Genomic DNA, 18981 nt, shown 5'->3' on the forward strand with positions numbered 1-18981 from the left:
ATGAAATTTTTGTTTTCTTCCAGTTATGTTACAGGAAGCATGATCATTGTAAAAGGGATGCTCTAAAACATTTGTTGCAAAACACAAAGTTGGAACTAGAACTTCAGACTGGAGGATGATTTCAGTGTGTGTCACTAGGCTTCATAATTAAACCCTGTGTGTATGTTGATATGATTAAATGAAGCTAAGTTACATTACTTCCAAAGACTGACATCAAGGAAGAAATTACACCTTTTTACTTAAGTAGAAGAAACCTCCTAAGACTTCACATCTTTAAAATAACTGTGGTAAAACATGAACAGATGTGTAAAGAGGAAGTTTAGCCCTCAAAGGCAACAGGGATTCCATTTTTCCATATCAATAACCCACAGGTTATTAGAGAGAGCTCTGCCAGAGAAAAGTGCCAGGCACACATATGAATGCCAGTAAGAGGGGATGTTTCAGAGTACACCCTCCTGGTTCTACAACCACAAACTACCTCTTTTCCTAACCTGTGATTTCTGCACAAGAAATCTCATTCATCAACTCATCTCAATATCATACACTGAATACCCTACTGCTTAGTGGGGCTCCATCTGAATCCCTTCACCCACGCTTCCAGCACGTTCTGGCATTTGGCAGCCTCCTGCTCTAATGAGCTCTTCTGGAACAGGAGGAACAGCAGCCCACAGAGCAAGTAATGTCAAGTATTGTCTGTCCAACACTGCAAGCAAAGTGGAGAATTGCCCCCTGTAGGTATCAAAGAAGAGGACACATGGACATGGCAGTAGAAAGAGGAGAGGGGAAGAAGGCTAAGGTGCTGAGTAATTACATGACAGAGGCACAGAGGAACAACAGGAATGCTGTGCAGCAATGGCAAGGGCACAGCTCACAGCTGCTGTTCACAACATGGCCCAGAGCAGCAAGTCAGTCAGAGCAGTGCTCAGGTACCACAGGACACCTAAGCCATGACCTCTCATGGAGATCAAATATCAGCAACAGGTGGGAACCAGCCTGTGTCAAATCACCACTGTAAGCGCTTAATTGTGCCAGCTTTTAATAAGCATGAACTTCCTATCTTAAGAAACATGCAAAACCATTATATTCTGGATACTCCAAAGAGATACAAACCCCCCAAATTAATATTATGCCAGACATCAGGACCTGCACAGCAGCAGGTCAGATAAAAACCAACCATGAACCCAAATGAAAAATAAAAAGCACTACAACAAATCCCTAGAGAAGTCCACAGGAGCACTTAACTCACCTCCTGACCAGACTTGGCAGAGTTTTCTGAATGAAGGGATTCAATTTCCCCTTCAATCATTGCAGCTTCGAGGCACTCATGCAGATCTTTAAAGCCATTAACCTGTAGCGGATACTGGCCAAACATTTCCGTGTTTTCAAATTTTTTACCTTCACATGAAAAATGAAACAGTTAATGTTTTAGAAACAAACATTTGCCTTTTTAAAAAACTAACAATCCTAGATCAGCTGATCTAGTCTACTGAAAAATACATTTTCTTACTGAGCAGTTCAATTATATGTACAAAGTTACAAGTGGCTCAAACATAATATTGAAAATCTATGTATTTTCTTCTCCAGACCACTTTTTAATATGTTTTGGCATCTACTGGTAAAACTGAAAATGCCTTGGCTCTACAGATGTATGAGAAGTTTTACACATATAAATCAAAATCCTCCTCCTGCAAATAGCAGTTTAATAATACAACTGTACGTTGTATCAGCAAAGTCAGCAGAATTGTTGATATCAAAGAGCCCTTTGTATAAGCACATTTTGCAAAAATAAACCACAAAAGAGAACACTTACAATTTCTGTCCTGAAAACAAGATTATAATTTGGTAACAGTGTATAATGAGGTAAGCTCAAACATGAGGAGAAATATAGGGGGCAAGTGATTTCAAACTAGAATTTCAATTTATTTCATGCTAAAGTCAGTAACAAATCTTCTTAGGCCTGCTAGTTTCTTTCCATTGGTTTGATTTTTACATATCTCCTCAGTTAAGATGAGAATATAAAGGAGGAAAGTAGTTAAATGTAAAGGAGCAAGAATGGTAGCTAGGAGCAAGAAATCTGTGGAATGGTTTTGAAATCTGTCAACAGATTGTTCCAGGAACAACCTGGAAGCCACTTTAAAGACTATAGCTCCTTCTTTCAAATGCAAGTCATTCATTTAGGATGGAGGGCAGATTCACCAATATTAAAGTTACTCAAAAATGCTTTCATAGCCTCCTGGAAATAGAGAACACTGCAATTCCACAGTTCTACTAATTACATACAGATAAGATAAAGGGAAGTTTGTTGTACAGTTTATTCCTCCTTAGCACTCCCCCCAACACTGCCTTTGAGAAGGTTTCCGCTGACTTGTTTTCAGCAAACTGTAACTTTTAGGAGGGTGAGTTTTTCATACATGCAGAAGAAAATGCAAGAAAATGACATTTTTAATGGCACTAAATGAATAAGAGAGAGAGTGAGAGACTAGTTTAATGAAATACAGTAACTTGCCTTCTATATACAATTAGTCAGTGGTAAAAGTGCCCCAATAATTTCTTCAAAGGATATTCCCTCAGCATCTCACCCGAACTTCTGCTGCACTGAGAACATACAATCAGCTCCTCAAGGTTATCGAAACAGTCTTTCTGGATCCCTGCAGCTCACTGCATTTACATTCACCCTCATATTTCCAGGACAAACCATTTGTCACAGACTGAGTTTTTATTCTCCAAGTGTGATTCTGCAAAGTACCTAAGTCCTACAACTGCACCGTTCACCCGTGTACGTGGACAGGCACTGGACAGACACAACCACAGATGTCCAAGTAAATCCAGATGCATACCTTCAAGTACACCTACTGCTAGAAATCGTCCATAAAACAACTCCACCATCGGGTTCTTTGGTTTCTCTCCATCCCTAAAAAACAGGAAGTGTGTTAGCGAAAAAAAAAAAAAAATCAAATACAAAGCTACAAACTTTTATAAAATTATGAACAGATTATTCTGAATTCATTATGGAAATTATGCTGCCTATTTTACTCAGTTACTGTTAATTTATATTTGTACTTTTCTCTACTGACAATAACAATGATTTGGATACTTGCAGTGATAAGTATATTCTGAAAATTAAGTTTCAGAAGTGCCTATGTAAACCAGATTCAATTAATGAGTGGTTAGTTGTACAAAACCCTTGTAAAAACTATTTCCTGCAATGCTCTAGAAAAAATTATGTATTCAAAAGACGGTTTACAGATGTTTACTTATACAAACAATGAATATTTACTTCTGATATGAGAAAAAGGAGCAAGGTTTTGAAGTATTTCAAACTGCAGGATCAAAAAGCAAAACTTCATTCCAATGAAAAGAGCCTAACTGATTAAGTACAAAAACCACATCTCTATTCTTTATACACTTCAGACTTCATTGAGCTAGATTTCTAACACAAAATAAGGGGGTGAACAGAGAGTTGATGGAAAAATTCAAGGTATTGCCATGTATGGAAAAAACCACACTTGAACCAAAATGAGCTACAGAGTTAGGTCTTTTTCAGCCATACAGAGAAGTGGATTTTCGGTTGTTTGGTTTGATTTTCTCTCATCCAAATGTTCACCATGCAGAGCTAGAAAAAAAAAATCTTACCTCTCTTCTTCAGCTTTAATTTGGAAGGCATCTTCTAGCCAATCTAATAATTTGTGTGTGAATTCACTGACGTCTTGCTGTTAAAACATACAAAATGATCAGTGTATGTTCACATATCATAGAATCATAGACTATATGTAACAGAACACAATGAAAGGTCACCTTACAGGATCAGTAAAGCAGTATTCCCCTCCACAAGTGTTCCAAAATCACATTGTGGCTAAGACTATTCCATGATTGGTTTTTGTTTTATGAGTGGCTCTGGTGTTCCTCAGCTGTGACACTGTCCTGTGATCCTTATTACTTGGGCTCAGCTTTCATACCATGCTAGTCCAAAGGCATCTCATGAATCCCATTGTTCAAACCCTTTGGTATCTAACAAGTGGTGACTAATATTACTTTCATCGAGCACTAAATTCAGCGTGCTGTTGTAATTAAACACCTCAGCCACATAACCTCATGGGGGAAAACAAAGCATCTGAAGAAATGAAGTGTTTCTCAAAAAAGCAGAATATACTATGATTTAGGTAAGAATCCTGAATATGAACATTTGGATCCTCCAAACCAATATCTACACAAACAGGATAATAGGACTGTACCAGCCCTGGATGTACTGTTACATCAGATAACACTCTTTCAAAAGCCTCAGACTTAGAACTAAACCCTAAAAGTAAGAATGTGGATCTATTAGTTAATTTCTGAAACAATAGGAAGAAAGTGCACTGAATAAAAGGAATGCTGTCTGAAATATTTTTTTAATTTTCCTAATAAAGTTGACTAGAAATCACATAATATCAGAGGAAAAGCTCAAAGACTCTAATAGCTCGAAGTTTTTCTGTGGACATTTTGAATTTTTGTTGTCCACTCTAAGTACTTCCTATTGCCAGATGACCCCAGATGACCATACGAAAACATGCATAAGCTTGATCGAAAATTACCTGTTGGGAATCATTTGATTTAAAAGCATCCTTAAGGATTTCCACTGCTCTTGATGGGTCAACATATTTTCTCTTCGAACCAACTAGAAGTGCAAATAGGTACCTTAATTCACGCATGAAAGGCAGATTCCTATGTTCCTGTATTGGAAGAATTAAAAATATTAACAAAGTGATAACAAAAATCTACTTTACAGAAGTGCTACCCAATAAACTAAGTGTATAACTTGCCAATAATCATAATAATACATAAGCTTACTTACAGTACTACAAGGTAGTGTTGCATGCCTTTTACTTGTCAGTTTTACAAAGTAATGTAGTTCTCTGGGAAGAAAATTACATTTCAGAAACTAAAAGCTCCCTGCAATTACATCTAGATGATGCTGTTTGTCTTGAAGTGAGGTTACATTGACAACTGGACAAGTCACACTGCATTTAAGACAGAAATGTTCCTCTTAAGACTTACAAAGCCTTAAGTAATACACTGCAACAATATACCTTGGTTTTATTGAAATTAGTATTCCTCTATACCTCTAGCAGAATTTCTTGTGAGCCTACACACTATTCAGCACTTTCTTAAGCTTATTTTTTACTGAAAACTAAATTTATAAAGTGTACATAAATATTATTTCTCTTGAAGAAGTAAGAGAAATACCCTGCTCTCCATTATACCTATTATTTAAAGTACGGTTCATGGGATTATGGCATTCTTTTTCTGATTTCCAGAAGAGAAGAAATGCCTTCTGCCTGTATAATGAAAAGCAAAGAAAAACACAAATCCTTCATACCACAGATTAAACTACAAGTGGAGATTGGATATCACTCATACTCCTGAGTAGATGGTTTACAAATACTTATGAAATTAAACTCCATGTAATACCCACTTGTATTTAGAACAAAGTATCATTCAAAGGCGGCACAGATGTCAGATGCTGGTCAAACTAGAATTACTTGATGACAAACTATTTCACACGCTCAAACAGCAGACTTGTTTAGCCACTCCTATGTCAATCCAGTATGGACAAAGCTTTTTGTATGTTGAGCATGTTTTACTTCAGCTTTAAAAATTGCACAGTGAATTGGAATATATGTTCTGCATAATACCAAAAAAATACTTCTAGTCACATAAATCTCTGAGTTTAACTTGCTTTTCTAGTCCACCTTGCAAAACACCTGCCAATTATAAACACTCCTCACAGAAAAGGTTGAAGACTTCAAGTGCCACCCTAGTAAATCAGCATTAAATCATCCTAATTTAAGAACAAAATCAGTCTCCCATTTAGATATTTAAAGAACTATATAACAGCAAAACAGGGAAACAAATTACAAAAGTGGTAGTTTTCTTACTGTTTTATAAAGTGATCTATTAAAATAAACAGAATTTCAAATTTTAGATACAGATATATTTTATCCAAATGCTTAAATACCAGTGATAATTCATATGCGTGATATAAATTATTAAGCACAGAATATTCTAAATCTTACTTTTTTTTTAAAATGTGAAGTATATAGGCAGTATTGTTGCATTAGCCAAACTTACACTATTAATTTGGCTGAGTTTTAAGCATATTTGTAGCTTTAGGTTGAACAACTGGCTACCCATGTCAGTAGAATTACTCAGAACAAATATCTTTATAGAGGCTATCAAAGTTCTCTAAGACTAGAAAAATCCTTGCTTTTTTTGAAAAAGCTTGATTTAATGCATTAGGCATGATCCTTGACCAGATTATGTGGGCATTACCACAACAAACAGATTCTGACTGAACAAAGCCTAAAAACTTCAAAAGAACATGAGCCAGTCCCCAAGACAAGGTATACAGTTCCACAGAGGACCTATACAGTAAAACAAAAGAACTAATAAAGTGATCACAGCACAGCAGCTACATCAACACCAAGAAAAAAAGATTAAAATGAGTTTTGAACTTAAAACTGTATGGGAAGTTAATAATCTAAAACATTCTCTATTTTATCACCTATCCTGCCTGCACAAGTAATTTCTTAATACATGTTGGAATAACTGCTAAAGCAGTTTGCATATTTAATACATAGCAAACATTCATCATTGCCAATCAGTTTGCCAGGACAGTGACATAGTGATAATATTGAAAATAATATCAAAACAGGCGGAAGGATGTGCTAACCTGTAGCACAATAACCTGCTTCCTCCAATAATAAAATGTTTCCTGAAGATATCACTGAGGCCAAATATTTCGCTGGTCTCACTGTGTGCAGCAAAAAGGTCTGTTCATGTGACAGCAAGAGGTAAGAGAACTGGGAGAGCAAAGAAGCTGCAGTAACTACAGAGAACTATGTCTGTGCTACAGAAGGGTATCAAGGAAGAAAAATTAATTTCAAAATAAAAAGAACAAAACCAGATTGGAGATGTTAAGTGCATGCCCAAATCCAGAAAAACAAAGCCCAATTAGCTGAGGCAAACGGGGTGAGGCTGTTGTTTGTTTGTTTGTTTGTTTTTCAAGTTAAAATTTACACCAATGACCTCTGGATTAACAACTTTACATGCCAAATCATTCATAGCATTTGGATTCAATATATTGATGGGAAAGAACAAACAACCCTTCTATGCAATATTCCCTGAAGTACAACCACATGCTTTAATTCTAAATCAAGAGGTTGTCATGACCCCGGAGTTAAGTAAGTCTCACCAACTGGAAGAACAACAGGATGCAAACCAAAGTATTAAAAATCTGGTATTATTAAAACTTGGTCTCTATTAAGATGGGAATTTGATCCTAAAGAATGTCAGTCATGTAAAGTTATTAATACTAGAATACAGATTAAAACAAAACAAAGTTGAAACAGTTTTAAAACAAAAAAGCAGATGGAAATAAATTTCGGGGCCTTTTTCTTTTTTCCTTTTGTCAACTGGTAACATATTACAACTTTAAATCAATTTGCCTCTACTTGCCTTCACTTCTAAAGAAATAAAAGCACCATATTTGGGGGCATGCATGCTTATTTCCTCTATTTGTCAAAGTTCCAACTAGTGAAGTGATCTCTTTTCCTAAATTGTCCCAGTCCTTTTTCAGCTGTAAATAAGACAAATGAGTACACCAATTAATATGATTTTTCATCCTGGAATTTAAGTTAACAAAGGAGAGGACACAAACTACTGCCAGAGATTCCTACTAGCAGGCCTGCAGAAAGCAAGGATTCTGCACAAATCCATATCCTCTCCTGGCGTCAAACCTTTTCACACAGGCTTAATACTGTCTGTCAAGGTCAGAATTTCTAAAAAATAGCACTTTGGAATTGCTAAAGGCATTCAGCTGCAAGTGTCAATGCTTGGGCAAGATGTTTTTCAAGACAACAGCTTGTTACTAGCTATTTCATACCATCTCTTAGATGCAAACTGCTTTTTACACCCTGAAAACTGAAGGTAAAGAACTCTGAGTACTGGAAGACATTACTAAAACAAATTATAGGATGAATAATTAAATACTATGCAGAAGGTCAATCTAAAAATAAATAAATAAAAAAACCCAGTACAACTCTTTGGTAAAGCATGACTTATCTTTCTTACTAGAATACACTGCCCCATCCCCACCTTGTGCCGTGTTCCCAGCACTAAACCATGTTGTATTTTCACACCATCTCATGACATAATGCAAACATGCTCTCCTACCCAAAAAGAAGTGATTTGAATGTGGGGGAGGAGGAAGGGAACCAGACACAGGAAAAATTACATAGTTCTGACTGAACATTCAACTTCCCTTTCAGGGTACATACTCAGAAGTTTAGAAAATGGACACTGTCTCTTTTCCTTTGCTTCTCTAATTACAGCTCTTAGTTTTGCTACTGAACATTCCAGTCAAGCCTGAAGTGACAAACAACTAAGAACAGGCAGACAACACACTCCCTTTTTTAAATCTGAAAAAAAGAGGCAACAGGCAATAGTCTAATTTATGGTGAGGGTGGTGAGGCACTGGAACAGGTTGCCCAGAGAACTTGTGGATGCCCCATCCCTGGAAGTGTTCAAGGCCAGGCCCAGGCTGGATGCAGCTCTGAGCAACCTGGTCTAGTGGATGGTGTTCCTGCCCATGGCACAGGTGCTGTAACTGAATCATCTTTAAGGTTCCTTTTAACCTAAACCATTCTATGTTTCTAATTTCTGGATACGCAAAAATTCACTGCCTTGTAAGCCACTGTTAAAAATAATGGTACCACATGTCTTCACACTTCCTACAGCCACTTCCTTTTCCCATCTCTACCTTTCCAATTTGTAGCATGGAAACCAAGCGGTTCCCATGTATCGCTCCTCAGAGGGTGTCCATGAAGGAGGAAAAACTGATCTGTGATCAGTCCATGACCATTCCCCCTTGCTAGTCTGAAGTCAGAAGAAACCTGAGCCAAGGCCCTCCCCTCCTCAATCCTACAAGAGTACCAGAATACATGAGAGAAAATTTATGCTTACAATTACCTCATGAAGAGGCTAGAAGAGACAAGCTAATAGAAAGCTTAATCTCACATCATGAGGGTGAGGGAACTGGAATCACGTGTTTGCTAAGACAAGCTACATTCACAAGAGAAGAGCTCTGCCTCTCCCCACACCCTGACCTGCACTCTGCCACGAGGCTGACATCATTTATGTAAGATCCACAACAGGAAGCTCAGAGGACTGCTAACTGGCACCTCTAAAATCCATGTTAATTTGAGCTAGAGAACAACGCAAAATTCAGGTACGAGAGAGAAATGCCCTTAGCCACGAGGGGAAGTCAGCTTCTCATTTTACCTTTTGGTTTCGGGGCAAGTCTTGAGCATTTGCAGGAGGATTGAAATTCAAAACTAGTCTTCGAAACTCCAGTAGGTTAAATAATGACTGAAAAGAAAAAAATTAAGAAAACCTTTAAGCACTTCTACAAACAATACAAAGTTCTTCCAAATAAGCAAAAGAAATTAAGTGTTAAACTTATGCAATGCTAAAGTTTCATTTCAGAAGGTAGATTATTTCACTTAACTTTGCTAGACTTATTTTCATCAGAAGACAATTATTTTTGCCAAGAAAATAGCATAATAAAAAAAATTCTTTGCACTTAATCACATAAATGGTATAGTAGTTTTAAATGGTAGGCAAGTTACTTTTTACAACAAGAATTTAATTGTATAACTATCAGCTTTAAAATGGAAATGAAAGTTTGTTTAGCCATCTAAAATTGATCTTGTAGGCCCTCTATCATCTACCTCCTCACTGCAGAGAGAATACACCTCTGTATATGCAACTTAATTCCACTTGCAATTAGCTGTACTTTCTGCATTCTGTCCACTCCTCCCAGTATTACAGGACCTGAGGGATGTACATTTGAATAAGGAAATTGGGTTGTACACCTCTGCAGTAAAGAAGTGATAATATTCCCATTTTACAGACACTACAACATGAAAACAGGTGTCTACAGGCACACCCACAGAGAACTCCACAGTGTAACACAGAGCCTGGAGCCAAGAGAGTACAAGAACGAGACAACTCTGGGTTGCAAAAGAATAAAAGCCCAAAGCAGTGGCTGAGAACCGGAGTCCTGACCACTTTTGTAGCTGCATGACTGCTTTTCTGTACAGACAGAAAGCATCTTAATTAAAATTCACTTCATTACGACAGAACAGCATTTTGATGAAGACAGGGTAGCAGAAAAGGTCTGAAGTATTTTAAACATGCTCATGCTCATCAGAGCAGCATGGGAAAGATCTCCCCTCCTATTCATACCTGTTGGTTTTACAATCTATAACTAACTCTTTCCCCACCCCATCGCTTATTAGCTATTTATTTTGAAAAAGCAGAGCTTGCCTACTCCAGCAATAGATTTTGATCCTGCAACTTGTCCTACACACAAGTAAAGACTTAAGTCACTTAAACACAACAGGTTTAATGGGATTTCAATCCCTCAGTGCCAAGAAAGTGAAACTCAAACTGTAAAGAGGCTCTGCATTTATCCTAATACTTCAGAACATGGAGGAAGGAAAACAAATAAGTTCTTGAAAAGGTCCCATGTTCCTGACGTTCCTTGTAAAGAGCCTGTACAGAGTTTAACCTTTTTCCACACCCCACAGTACACAGCATCCCCAGCAAAATGGAAAGCCTAGAGATATCTTTCCTAACTTTTTTAGATTTAAAAATAATTTAAAAAAAATAAAATGAAAAACAACCAAAAACTAGTTTCTGAACTTGCTAAAACAAAGCAGATAATTGAGTAGTCAAACTTTTTTTTTGTTTTGCTGTTCCAAATACACGTTCCCCTTTTATCTATCATTGCAGAGAAGGGAGATTAAAACAGAGTCCTTTGTTTACTTACTTAAAGCAGAGAAAATGTTAATATTTAATTGAAGTGTCATTCTAGAAGCTGATACTAATTGAAGTTATATCTCATGATGTAACAGCATTCCACTGGTGGGCTCTTCATCAAGCAAAACATAGCAATGTCTTACATACAAAATAAACCAGCTGCTGAAATACAATGTCCAAAGGCTGAATTTTCTCCATGACTAATCCAAGTGCCATCAAAATGCCAAGCAGCTGAGCAGGCCAATGTCATAACGCAAATACACAAATTATGTACAGAAAACTGTACTTGAGTTTAGCATTTTTGCCCAGCATTCAATCTGTAAGTTTTTCCCAAAAACTCTATTTCTTTAATCCAGAACTCTAAACTGAACACATAACTCTGTGCTTTTTTACTAACCTGAACAAACCTATTTGTGCAATCTGCTGAGAGTAATTAAGAGGATTGTCCAATACGCTCTTTTCTTCTTCAGCTTTGTTCTACTTCAAATTTCTTATGCAAGATATTTAGTTATTAAACTTCTCTCCAGAACAGCTCACTCTGTGCATGGTTGTATGGAGATGCAGCAGAACCATCCCAGTTAATCTACTACCAATAGCACTAATGCTAAGGACAGTGCCATAGCTCTTCTATACTGAGCTAAATCAACTTCAGGACACTTCCACTAAGAAAAAGATAATTCCCCAGTGTAAGGGTAAACAAGTGCCTGAGACCAACCAATTTCTGTGCCCAAAGTACCTCAGTGAGGAACTTACAGTTCTTCCTGTGATAAAGAGTTGTAAAGGAGACCTCCCATGGCCAACCACCCCAGTGCTTCAGAAACAGCCAAGGCAAAAGAATTTGCAGTTTGCTGAGCCATCTTTTGTCCTTCCAAACACTTTACATGGAGCAGCACTTCACCTCTCACCTGCTTGGCTTCAGCTACAGACACTGTCACGGGGTCCCAGCATGAGAAAACAGGTTGGATCTAAAAGGTGGATACTTCAGATCTACTGGCCTTGATCTGTTTACAATTTACCAAAGCATGCAGAATTTATGCATGCAAAGAGAACTCTATAAAAGGTGGGTTTGTGGATTTGTTCCCCCCCCCCCATCCCCAAGTGTATTTACACCCATTTAAAAGCTGTCATCTGGAAACTTCACCAAGCTAAGGCTGAGGTAAGTGATATCAATTCAAATTACCATGAAAATCAATAGATTTTTTTAGAATACCTGCCTCCTATTATGTCAGTTTGGGGGAGGGGAACAAGACAGTAAAAGAAAAGTGAGAATAAAAACCAACAGAAATCCAATGTCAGTTTAGGTCATTCACATTAACAATGCTGAATGACAACAGACATACTGTGGCTGTCCCCTGCTATAGGTGATGAAGTAGATGTATTTTCTATCATGCCAGAGAGAACCAGGCAGAGTTGTAGCTTCAAGACTGTAAGATACTAAACCCTTCACTTTTCTGAGTAGTGTTAACCTACATAGAGCCCAGATGCAATTTCTGAATATAAGTTGTCTTGGTCTCACCTAAAACACCCTGCTTATCCCTTTTCCCCCCTTCAAGTCTAGGATTATGAAACATAAGGACCTTGGCAGAATTTCGATGCCTGAGTGAAGGATTAATTCAAGAACTGTGGTGCTGCATTAACGGTGCAAGGATATAAATTAGTCAGCATATTAAATCCATAAAAGCTTAGCATGCAGCACAGGTCATTAAAAGCCACTGGCAGAGTCCTAAATTAGTAAATTTACTGACACCAACAATACTTAGAGAGTAGGAGAACAGTACTTCTGAGTCTAGATAAAAGATGACCTACCAAGCTGCTGCAGAAAGCTTCACACAGGCTCTGTGATGGATTCTTGCACATCCTGTAGGCACAGGGCACTAAAAACAGCTGTTTCAAACTGATGAAAATATTTTGGTTTTTTTCTTCCCAGCATTGGGAACGAGAAAAAAAAAAGGCAAAAAATTTTGCACAAGAACTAGAGAATTTTTAATAGGGATCACCTTTATACAAGTTTACATGAAAACCTTAAGTTCATAATACCATGAACACAGACAGCTTCCCATTCAATTCACAAAGGTTAAGTTTGGAAGGACAGAAGGAAGAAAGGACAGAAAGAAGAAAACCAAAAACTAAATATATATTACTAAGAGAGCTTGCAAAGCAACGCTTTGGCAGGGAAAAAGAGAAGTCTGCATTCCTACAGAGCTCCTAAATGAATTCCTTCAGGTACTGGCATTTAGCTAAAACATGATCTTGTTTAATTTGAAAGCTTACCTATGCATTAACACATCACAACACCCATCTGCCTTGTTTAGTCATCTGGGACATTTTAGGCATTTCCAATTTGACGTTTATTCTAGACCATATTCTAGTACCTTCGTTCTGTATAGCAAGCAGAGAGTAACCTTAATTAAGTCCTAAAAATAAAAAGCAAAAATAGGGCTCTATGTCAAAATATATTATTTGGAATAGTTTGCCTCTGCCAACATGACAAATGAGATTTATGTTCTCACCTCACTTTATAAATAATTTCAGTTGTTTATGGTATCTAGAGCTAGTTTTAGTGAGGTAGATTGGGCATTATTGGAGTTAACTTTTTATTCATGGTAATAATCTATATCAAAGAAACGCCTCAAATTGAATATTAGTGTCCAAAGCTCCATACTGAAAAAAAGTGGCCAACTAAATCTCATTCTCTCCAACTTTCAAGTCGTTTGGACTCTATATCCCAGGGGGAATGGCTTCAAACTGAAAGAGGGTGGGTTTAGATTAGAAGTTAGGAAAAAGTTCTTTACTGTGAGGCACTGGCACAGGTTGCCCAGAGAAGCTGTGGCTGCCCCATCCCTGGAAGTGTTTAAGGCCAGGTTGGTTGGAGCAACCTAGACGATCTTTAAGGTCCCTTCCAACCCAGGCCATTCTATGATTCAAATTTGGTAGAATCACTTCTCTCTCCCCTTAAGGCCTTCCCCACTTTTTCTATTTATTAATCTACCTTTTCCCTTTTGGTTTATATTCTTGAACTTACTTTTCTCACAACAAAGTCCATGAAGTGGCTGTTCACTGCCTGCCCTGCTTCTCCTTACAACTCACACCAGGGCTGCCTTCTACTCCACTTGTGTGTGTCTTATTCCTGTTAAGTGGTAAATCCTGTTTCCAGAATAGAGACTAATGACAGACATTAAGAAAATTAGGAAGCAACCCAAAACATATTCATGATAGTGCTTCTTTACATATACTGAGGTTTTGGCACAGTCCAAAGCCTTTCTGGTATTTTTTAGAAAACTGCATATAAGGAAGACAGAAGGGAAGTGAGGAAAGCAGCTTTGAAGCTGGGATTTGAGCAGGTTCCTGTTCAAACTTCACTGCAAAAGCATAGGAAGAGGGTTTTTTTTTCCTCTGCCTCTCTGAAACAAAAACTCCTACAGACAGATACAACAGTCTCATGGCTGAACTTCAGCAGAACAACCCCACACGTACAGTGGTAGCAATCAGTGAAACATTCAGCTGTTTCAAAGTCAGAGAGATTCCATCCCATATCTCAAAAGCTTTGGAAAGTACCCCTAAAAGGACAGTTTTATTTATAAACAGACAACCAATCAGCATTCCAAACTGTTGATAACCAAGGTATAAAAAGCAGTTTTAAGCGGTCGTGTTTTGCATTTCCAAAAGGCTGAGGTGCAACATGGAAGAAGATGGAAAACAGCTTGCATACTGTTTGATCTAGAAAGTCAAACTAACTTAAGACTGCTAGCAGACTTGGGTTAAGTCAACACTTTAAACAAACATCTCACCATGGTATTACCAGCCTGCATTTAGAGAACATTTACTTGTTTATAGCAACTAACTCAGAACATTACTGCAATTCAGAAGACAGCTAAGTATGATATGTGTCCAGAAGAATTCACTTTATGCTTGTGTCTTGGCACATACTAAAAAATGCCATTCAACCACTCCTCTATTATACGGGTCAAAGCAAAAAAACCCAAATCTGTTAGGACATAAAATAACAGCCAACATTTCCCTACATGGTTACAATTTTTAACTTCTTGCATAGATGAAATATGTGATATAAACTTCAACAATACACCTAAATAATGCAATGCCCTTCTACATCTAGGAACTGCACATGGGACTGCAACCAAATACTTATCCTGTATCCTTTATTTTACTTAAATGAGCACCTATTTATGAGCCAAAGCTAAAGCCATCATCCACTAAAGCTTTCCAAACCCTCACAACAGAAAATTCTGCAACATTAGGTATCACTACATATAAGGTAAATGTTTGAAAATCACACAAGCAACCTGAGGGAACTGAGGACCACAGAAGAAAAAAAAGCAGTAAAAGGAATATCCTGTAGGTAAATATTATAGGATGACTGAACTTGGAAGCAACAAGTCAATCTTTACAGGGAAACAGAGGGAGTGACAGAGGGATAGGAAGCAAGAAACTAGATTTCCAACATTATTATTCCTCTGCCCATGACACTCTACAGAACAGTTTATATCATGTATCTCCCACCAACACCTGCCCCAGGCTATTCCACAGTGAAAACAGTGGAAAGAAAATATTCCATCAATGACCATTTAAACCCAGAGGTTGAGCACTGGATGTTTTCAATATGCAACCTTCCTGTTTATGCCCAGGGAAGCAAGGGAGTCATGTACAGTGTGTATGTGTGTGTGTATATATATGTATATATGCAAATTTTATTATGTAATCCTAGGATTTTTGGTATTAATGCATTCCCACATCATCCATCACAATCCTTTCCATTCATCATGACAAATAAGAAACATAAACTAATGTAAAAGTTAGATACTTGTGGGAGGCTGCTTCAAAGATGGTAAGAACAATAGCTGAGCCACCCGCTGGGAAGAAAATACTTGCTTGATTCTCACCCATCAAGCTGCCTTACTTCTTCCCAGAACTAGAAGGAGATCCTAACCCCACATATATTGACATCAGGAAAGCAAGAAGGCTGTTCCCAAACACAATGCAACAGACTAAAATGCTGGAAGCAGTGGTAGGGACCCTGAAAATGAAAGTCAAAGAGCAACCATGGAGATTTGTAAGACACTAGTTTGTTAATTCTTTGTTCTGCAAGCTATGTACTTTTGTGGAAGAAAAAACGTCTCATTTTTGGATGACTAACCAGACCCTGACAGAATCCCAGAGAAAAGAGTGTGGAGATGCCAAACCCCAGCTGTCCTGTTGGGATACCTCATTTGGTAAAGGGAATGGCTACAGTCCAGATAGGCCCTCTGGAAGTCATGAGACCCAGGAAAACACTGCACTTAGTGTTTTAGGCATGGGACTGGGGGAGGGGAAACAGAGCAACAGTAACAGTACAATTTTCATTGATTCCCCACACACTTTCTTCCTTCCATCAAAAATCTGTCTTGGCACACTGAGTGGATAACATTCACTAAACAACCAACTACTCGGCATTTCCTGTGACACCTTTATCAAGGAGCAATAAAGCCCTGCATTATTTCTCACACACAACCAAAACCCTGGTTTGGGACTCCAAAAGAGAAAGTTAGTATTGTGCAATGTCTTAAAGCAAAACATCTGGGAGACAACTTGTACAGGCAGCAAGCCTAAGACATGATTCCAACAGCACATCCGTGTCCTGTGACTTACCCACCTTCTACATCCCGTGTCCTGCAAACACTTAACTCGTGCTCAGCATGACACAAAGGAGCTGCTTCACATGTATTATTTATAAGCCATTTTCAGACTATAAACTCTTAAAGCCAAGAAAAACCGTGAAGTTACCTTTTCACAAGGGAGCCACTAAAATCTACTGCAAAAAAAAGTAAAAACAGAGCTACATTTGTGGTTTGTTTCTTTAAAGAACTTGATATCTGAAGTTCTATTTCAAGAGCAGACATATGCAGTTACAATAATCAAAATTAAAATTAAAAAAAAAAAAACAACAAACAACACACAAACAACCTTCTAGAAATATTCTAAAACCTTAAGATTTAGGGGTCCTTTGGGCCCTTCTACTGTTTAGTTAGATTAACTTTTATAGCAAAAGCATGCACGGGTGAACTCCTGTCAAAAACATAGGTTTATTACAAGTTCGAGAGGAGGAAGAAAACTCATTGAGGAACTTGATTCATTTCTTGGTTGGTAAGGAAGAAACAAGCACCCTTTAATACAGTTTTGTTTTGACATATTGTCTTGGGGACTCAATTTTAAATACAAGTTATTATCAAGCCAATAGTCTTCAAGAGCAGGGCAGATTTTTAGAAGTTACACTGTGGAAAAAATATTCCTGTTCATTCTAGTAACACTGAACATAACTGTCGAAAGCAAAACTTTGTTTTGGAGCTCTCTGAAGAGAGACTCCCCGGTTCCTCTGCAGAAGAGGATGACTTCCACATATGTAAATTACTCTACAGCACAAATAAATACAGGTTAAAAAGCAGTATTTCCAGCAATGTTTGAATCTTGTTAGGGTTTGCTGTCACTCACTGCAAACGTCTATTAAGGAATTTCATGCTCGTAAAGCAAATGCAACAAACCATTTATGACTGAATTTGACTAAGTCAGTTAATTGGTGACTATAAAAAACAACCTTCACTGTATAAGGAAACTGTCAAAATGTCAAAATCTTTTTTTCCCCTTAACAAGCACCCCTTAAATAGAAGGAAGATTTTTCTTTCTTTGCAATTTAGTTTTAGGTTATATTACACAATATATCATTGTGACTGACAGTACTTAACATTTAGATATTAGTGACCTATGTGATGTGTCAGGTTTCAAAAGACTCCCAATGAAAGCAAGAAAGTACTCCTACATAGTCAATGAAACCCAAGTAATCAATCTGCCCTGTGGATAAATAAATATGGTATTAGCTAATGTTCTAAATTAACATGCATTAAATTTCCTGGGATGGTTGTTTGAAACATAAATCTTCCTGGCTGATAGACAATATTAATAACCTAATTTTTCAACCAACTGAAGTTATAAATCTTTCAATGGTTTACTTCAATTATATCCCATAGATGTAAATCCAGACATTTCACTATCTTTTAGGATCAAACCATCATAATTCCAGACACCACATACTTTCACACAGTATGGTTCGTGACCATAAGCACTAGCTCTTTATAATCTGTTTTCAAGGTATAAAGTTGCAGGCTGGGTATAAATAACATGAGATCATAGGTCTAGCATAGGTTTTTACATTCTCTGGCCTCTGTTCTTATCTCTGTGGTTCATGACTTAAAAATTCAAGTTTCCATGAAAACATTTATTTAAACATTTGCAGTTTCCTGTGTATAAATGTCTTTCACAGAAACACACATACACATAAAATCAGTCATCTTGAGATTTGGGACTACTATGGAATGTAAAATCTGACTGCACAACAGGGAAAGTAAAACACCAAGTCGTATTAGGTCCATGGAGATCTTTATGGAAATAATATGTTTCTTTTTATTAACACTAAGACAATGTTTCTGCTATTGCAAAAAGAGCTATGCATGTGACGGAATAAAGAAAGAAAGAGAGATGATCAAGGGAAACACAAAAAGATCTCTAGGAAAACAGAAAATTCAAACACCAGTTAGATTACTAGATGCTGAAAGGAAAGAGGCCTAAGAACAGAAAAACCTCAGTGGGAGGGGAAGTCATAGAACAAATAAAGAAGTCTTTCCATTTCATTATCTACAGCATTAAATACAGGTAACCTGCAAGTAAGTAAATCCTTCCCATTAAGAAACCAAAACAAACAAACCAAACAAAAAGAGCCACCACAAACAAAACCAAAAACCTCAAAGAAGTCAAACAGTACACAGATAATACTAATCCAACTTATATGCCTTCCAAAAGAAAAAGAGGGCATCTGTTCCAGCCTGAGGGGAGGTTAGTGCACATTCACCAAGACTGCACTGGTAAGCAAAATTCAGAAGTGATCTAGAAAGGAGAGCAAGTTTTGACCACGTTTGCTCAGTACAGAAATATACAATGTTGTAAAAACAAGAGTTGGCAAAGATGAACTGACAGACAGGTCGTATAAGACTGAGTATCTATATAACAAGAAAGCCAAATTCAACACTGATAAGTGTACAGTGAGGTAGGTGGTGCAAAGTAACCCTAAAATTTACA

At 37.4% G+C, this 18981-nt stretch overlaps 1 protein-coding gene across 4 annotated transcripts in view; it reads right to left on the reverse strand.

Moving 5' to 3' along the window:
• The window catches only part of USP25 (ubiquitin specific peptidase 25), an 88966-nt gene that overhangs the window by 29740 nt on the left and 40245 nt on the right, over positions 1-18981 (reverse strand). For all 4 annotated transcript variants that reach the window (XM_051779590.1, XM_051779591.1, XM_051779593.1 and 1 more), the window contains 5 exons: positions 9319-9405; positions 4572-4709; positions 3634-3710; positions 2838-2911; positions 1247-1395 (listed from right to left, as the gene is read on the reverse strand). In XM_051779590.1, coding sequence (XP_051635550.1) covers positions 1247-1395; positions 2838-2911; positions 3634-3710; positions 4572-4709; positions 9319-9405 — 525 coding nt within the window. The remainder of the gene's footprint in view (positions 1-1246; positions 1396-2837; positions 2912-3633; positions 3711-4571; positions 4710-9318; positions 9406-18981) is intronic.

The sequence above is a fragment of the Manacus candei genome, unplaced genomic scaffold (assembly GCF_025592945.1).
Source record: "Manacus candei isolate 608988 ecotype Guabito, Panama unplaced genomic scaffold, ASM2559294v1 h1tg000014l, whole genome shotgun sequence".
Lineage (NCBI taxonomy): Eukaryota > Metazoa > Chordata > Aves > Passeriformes > Pipridae > Manacus > Manacus candei.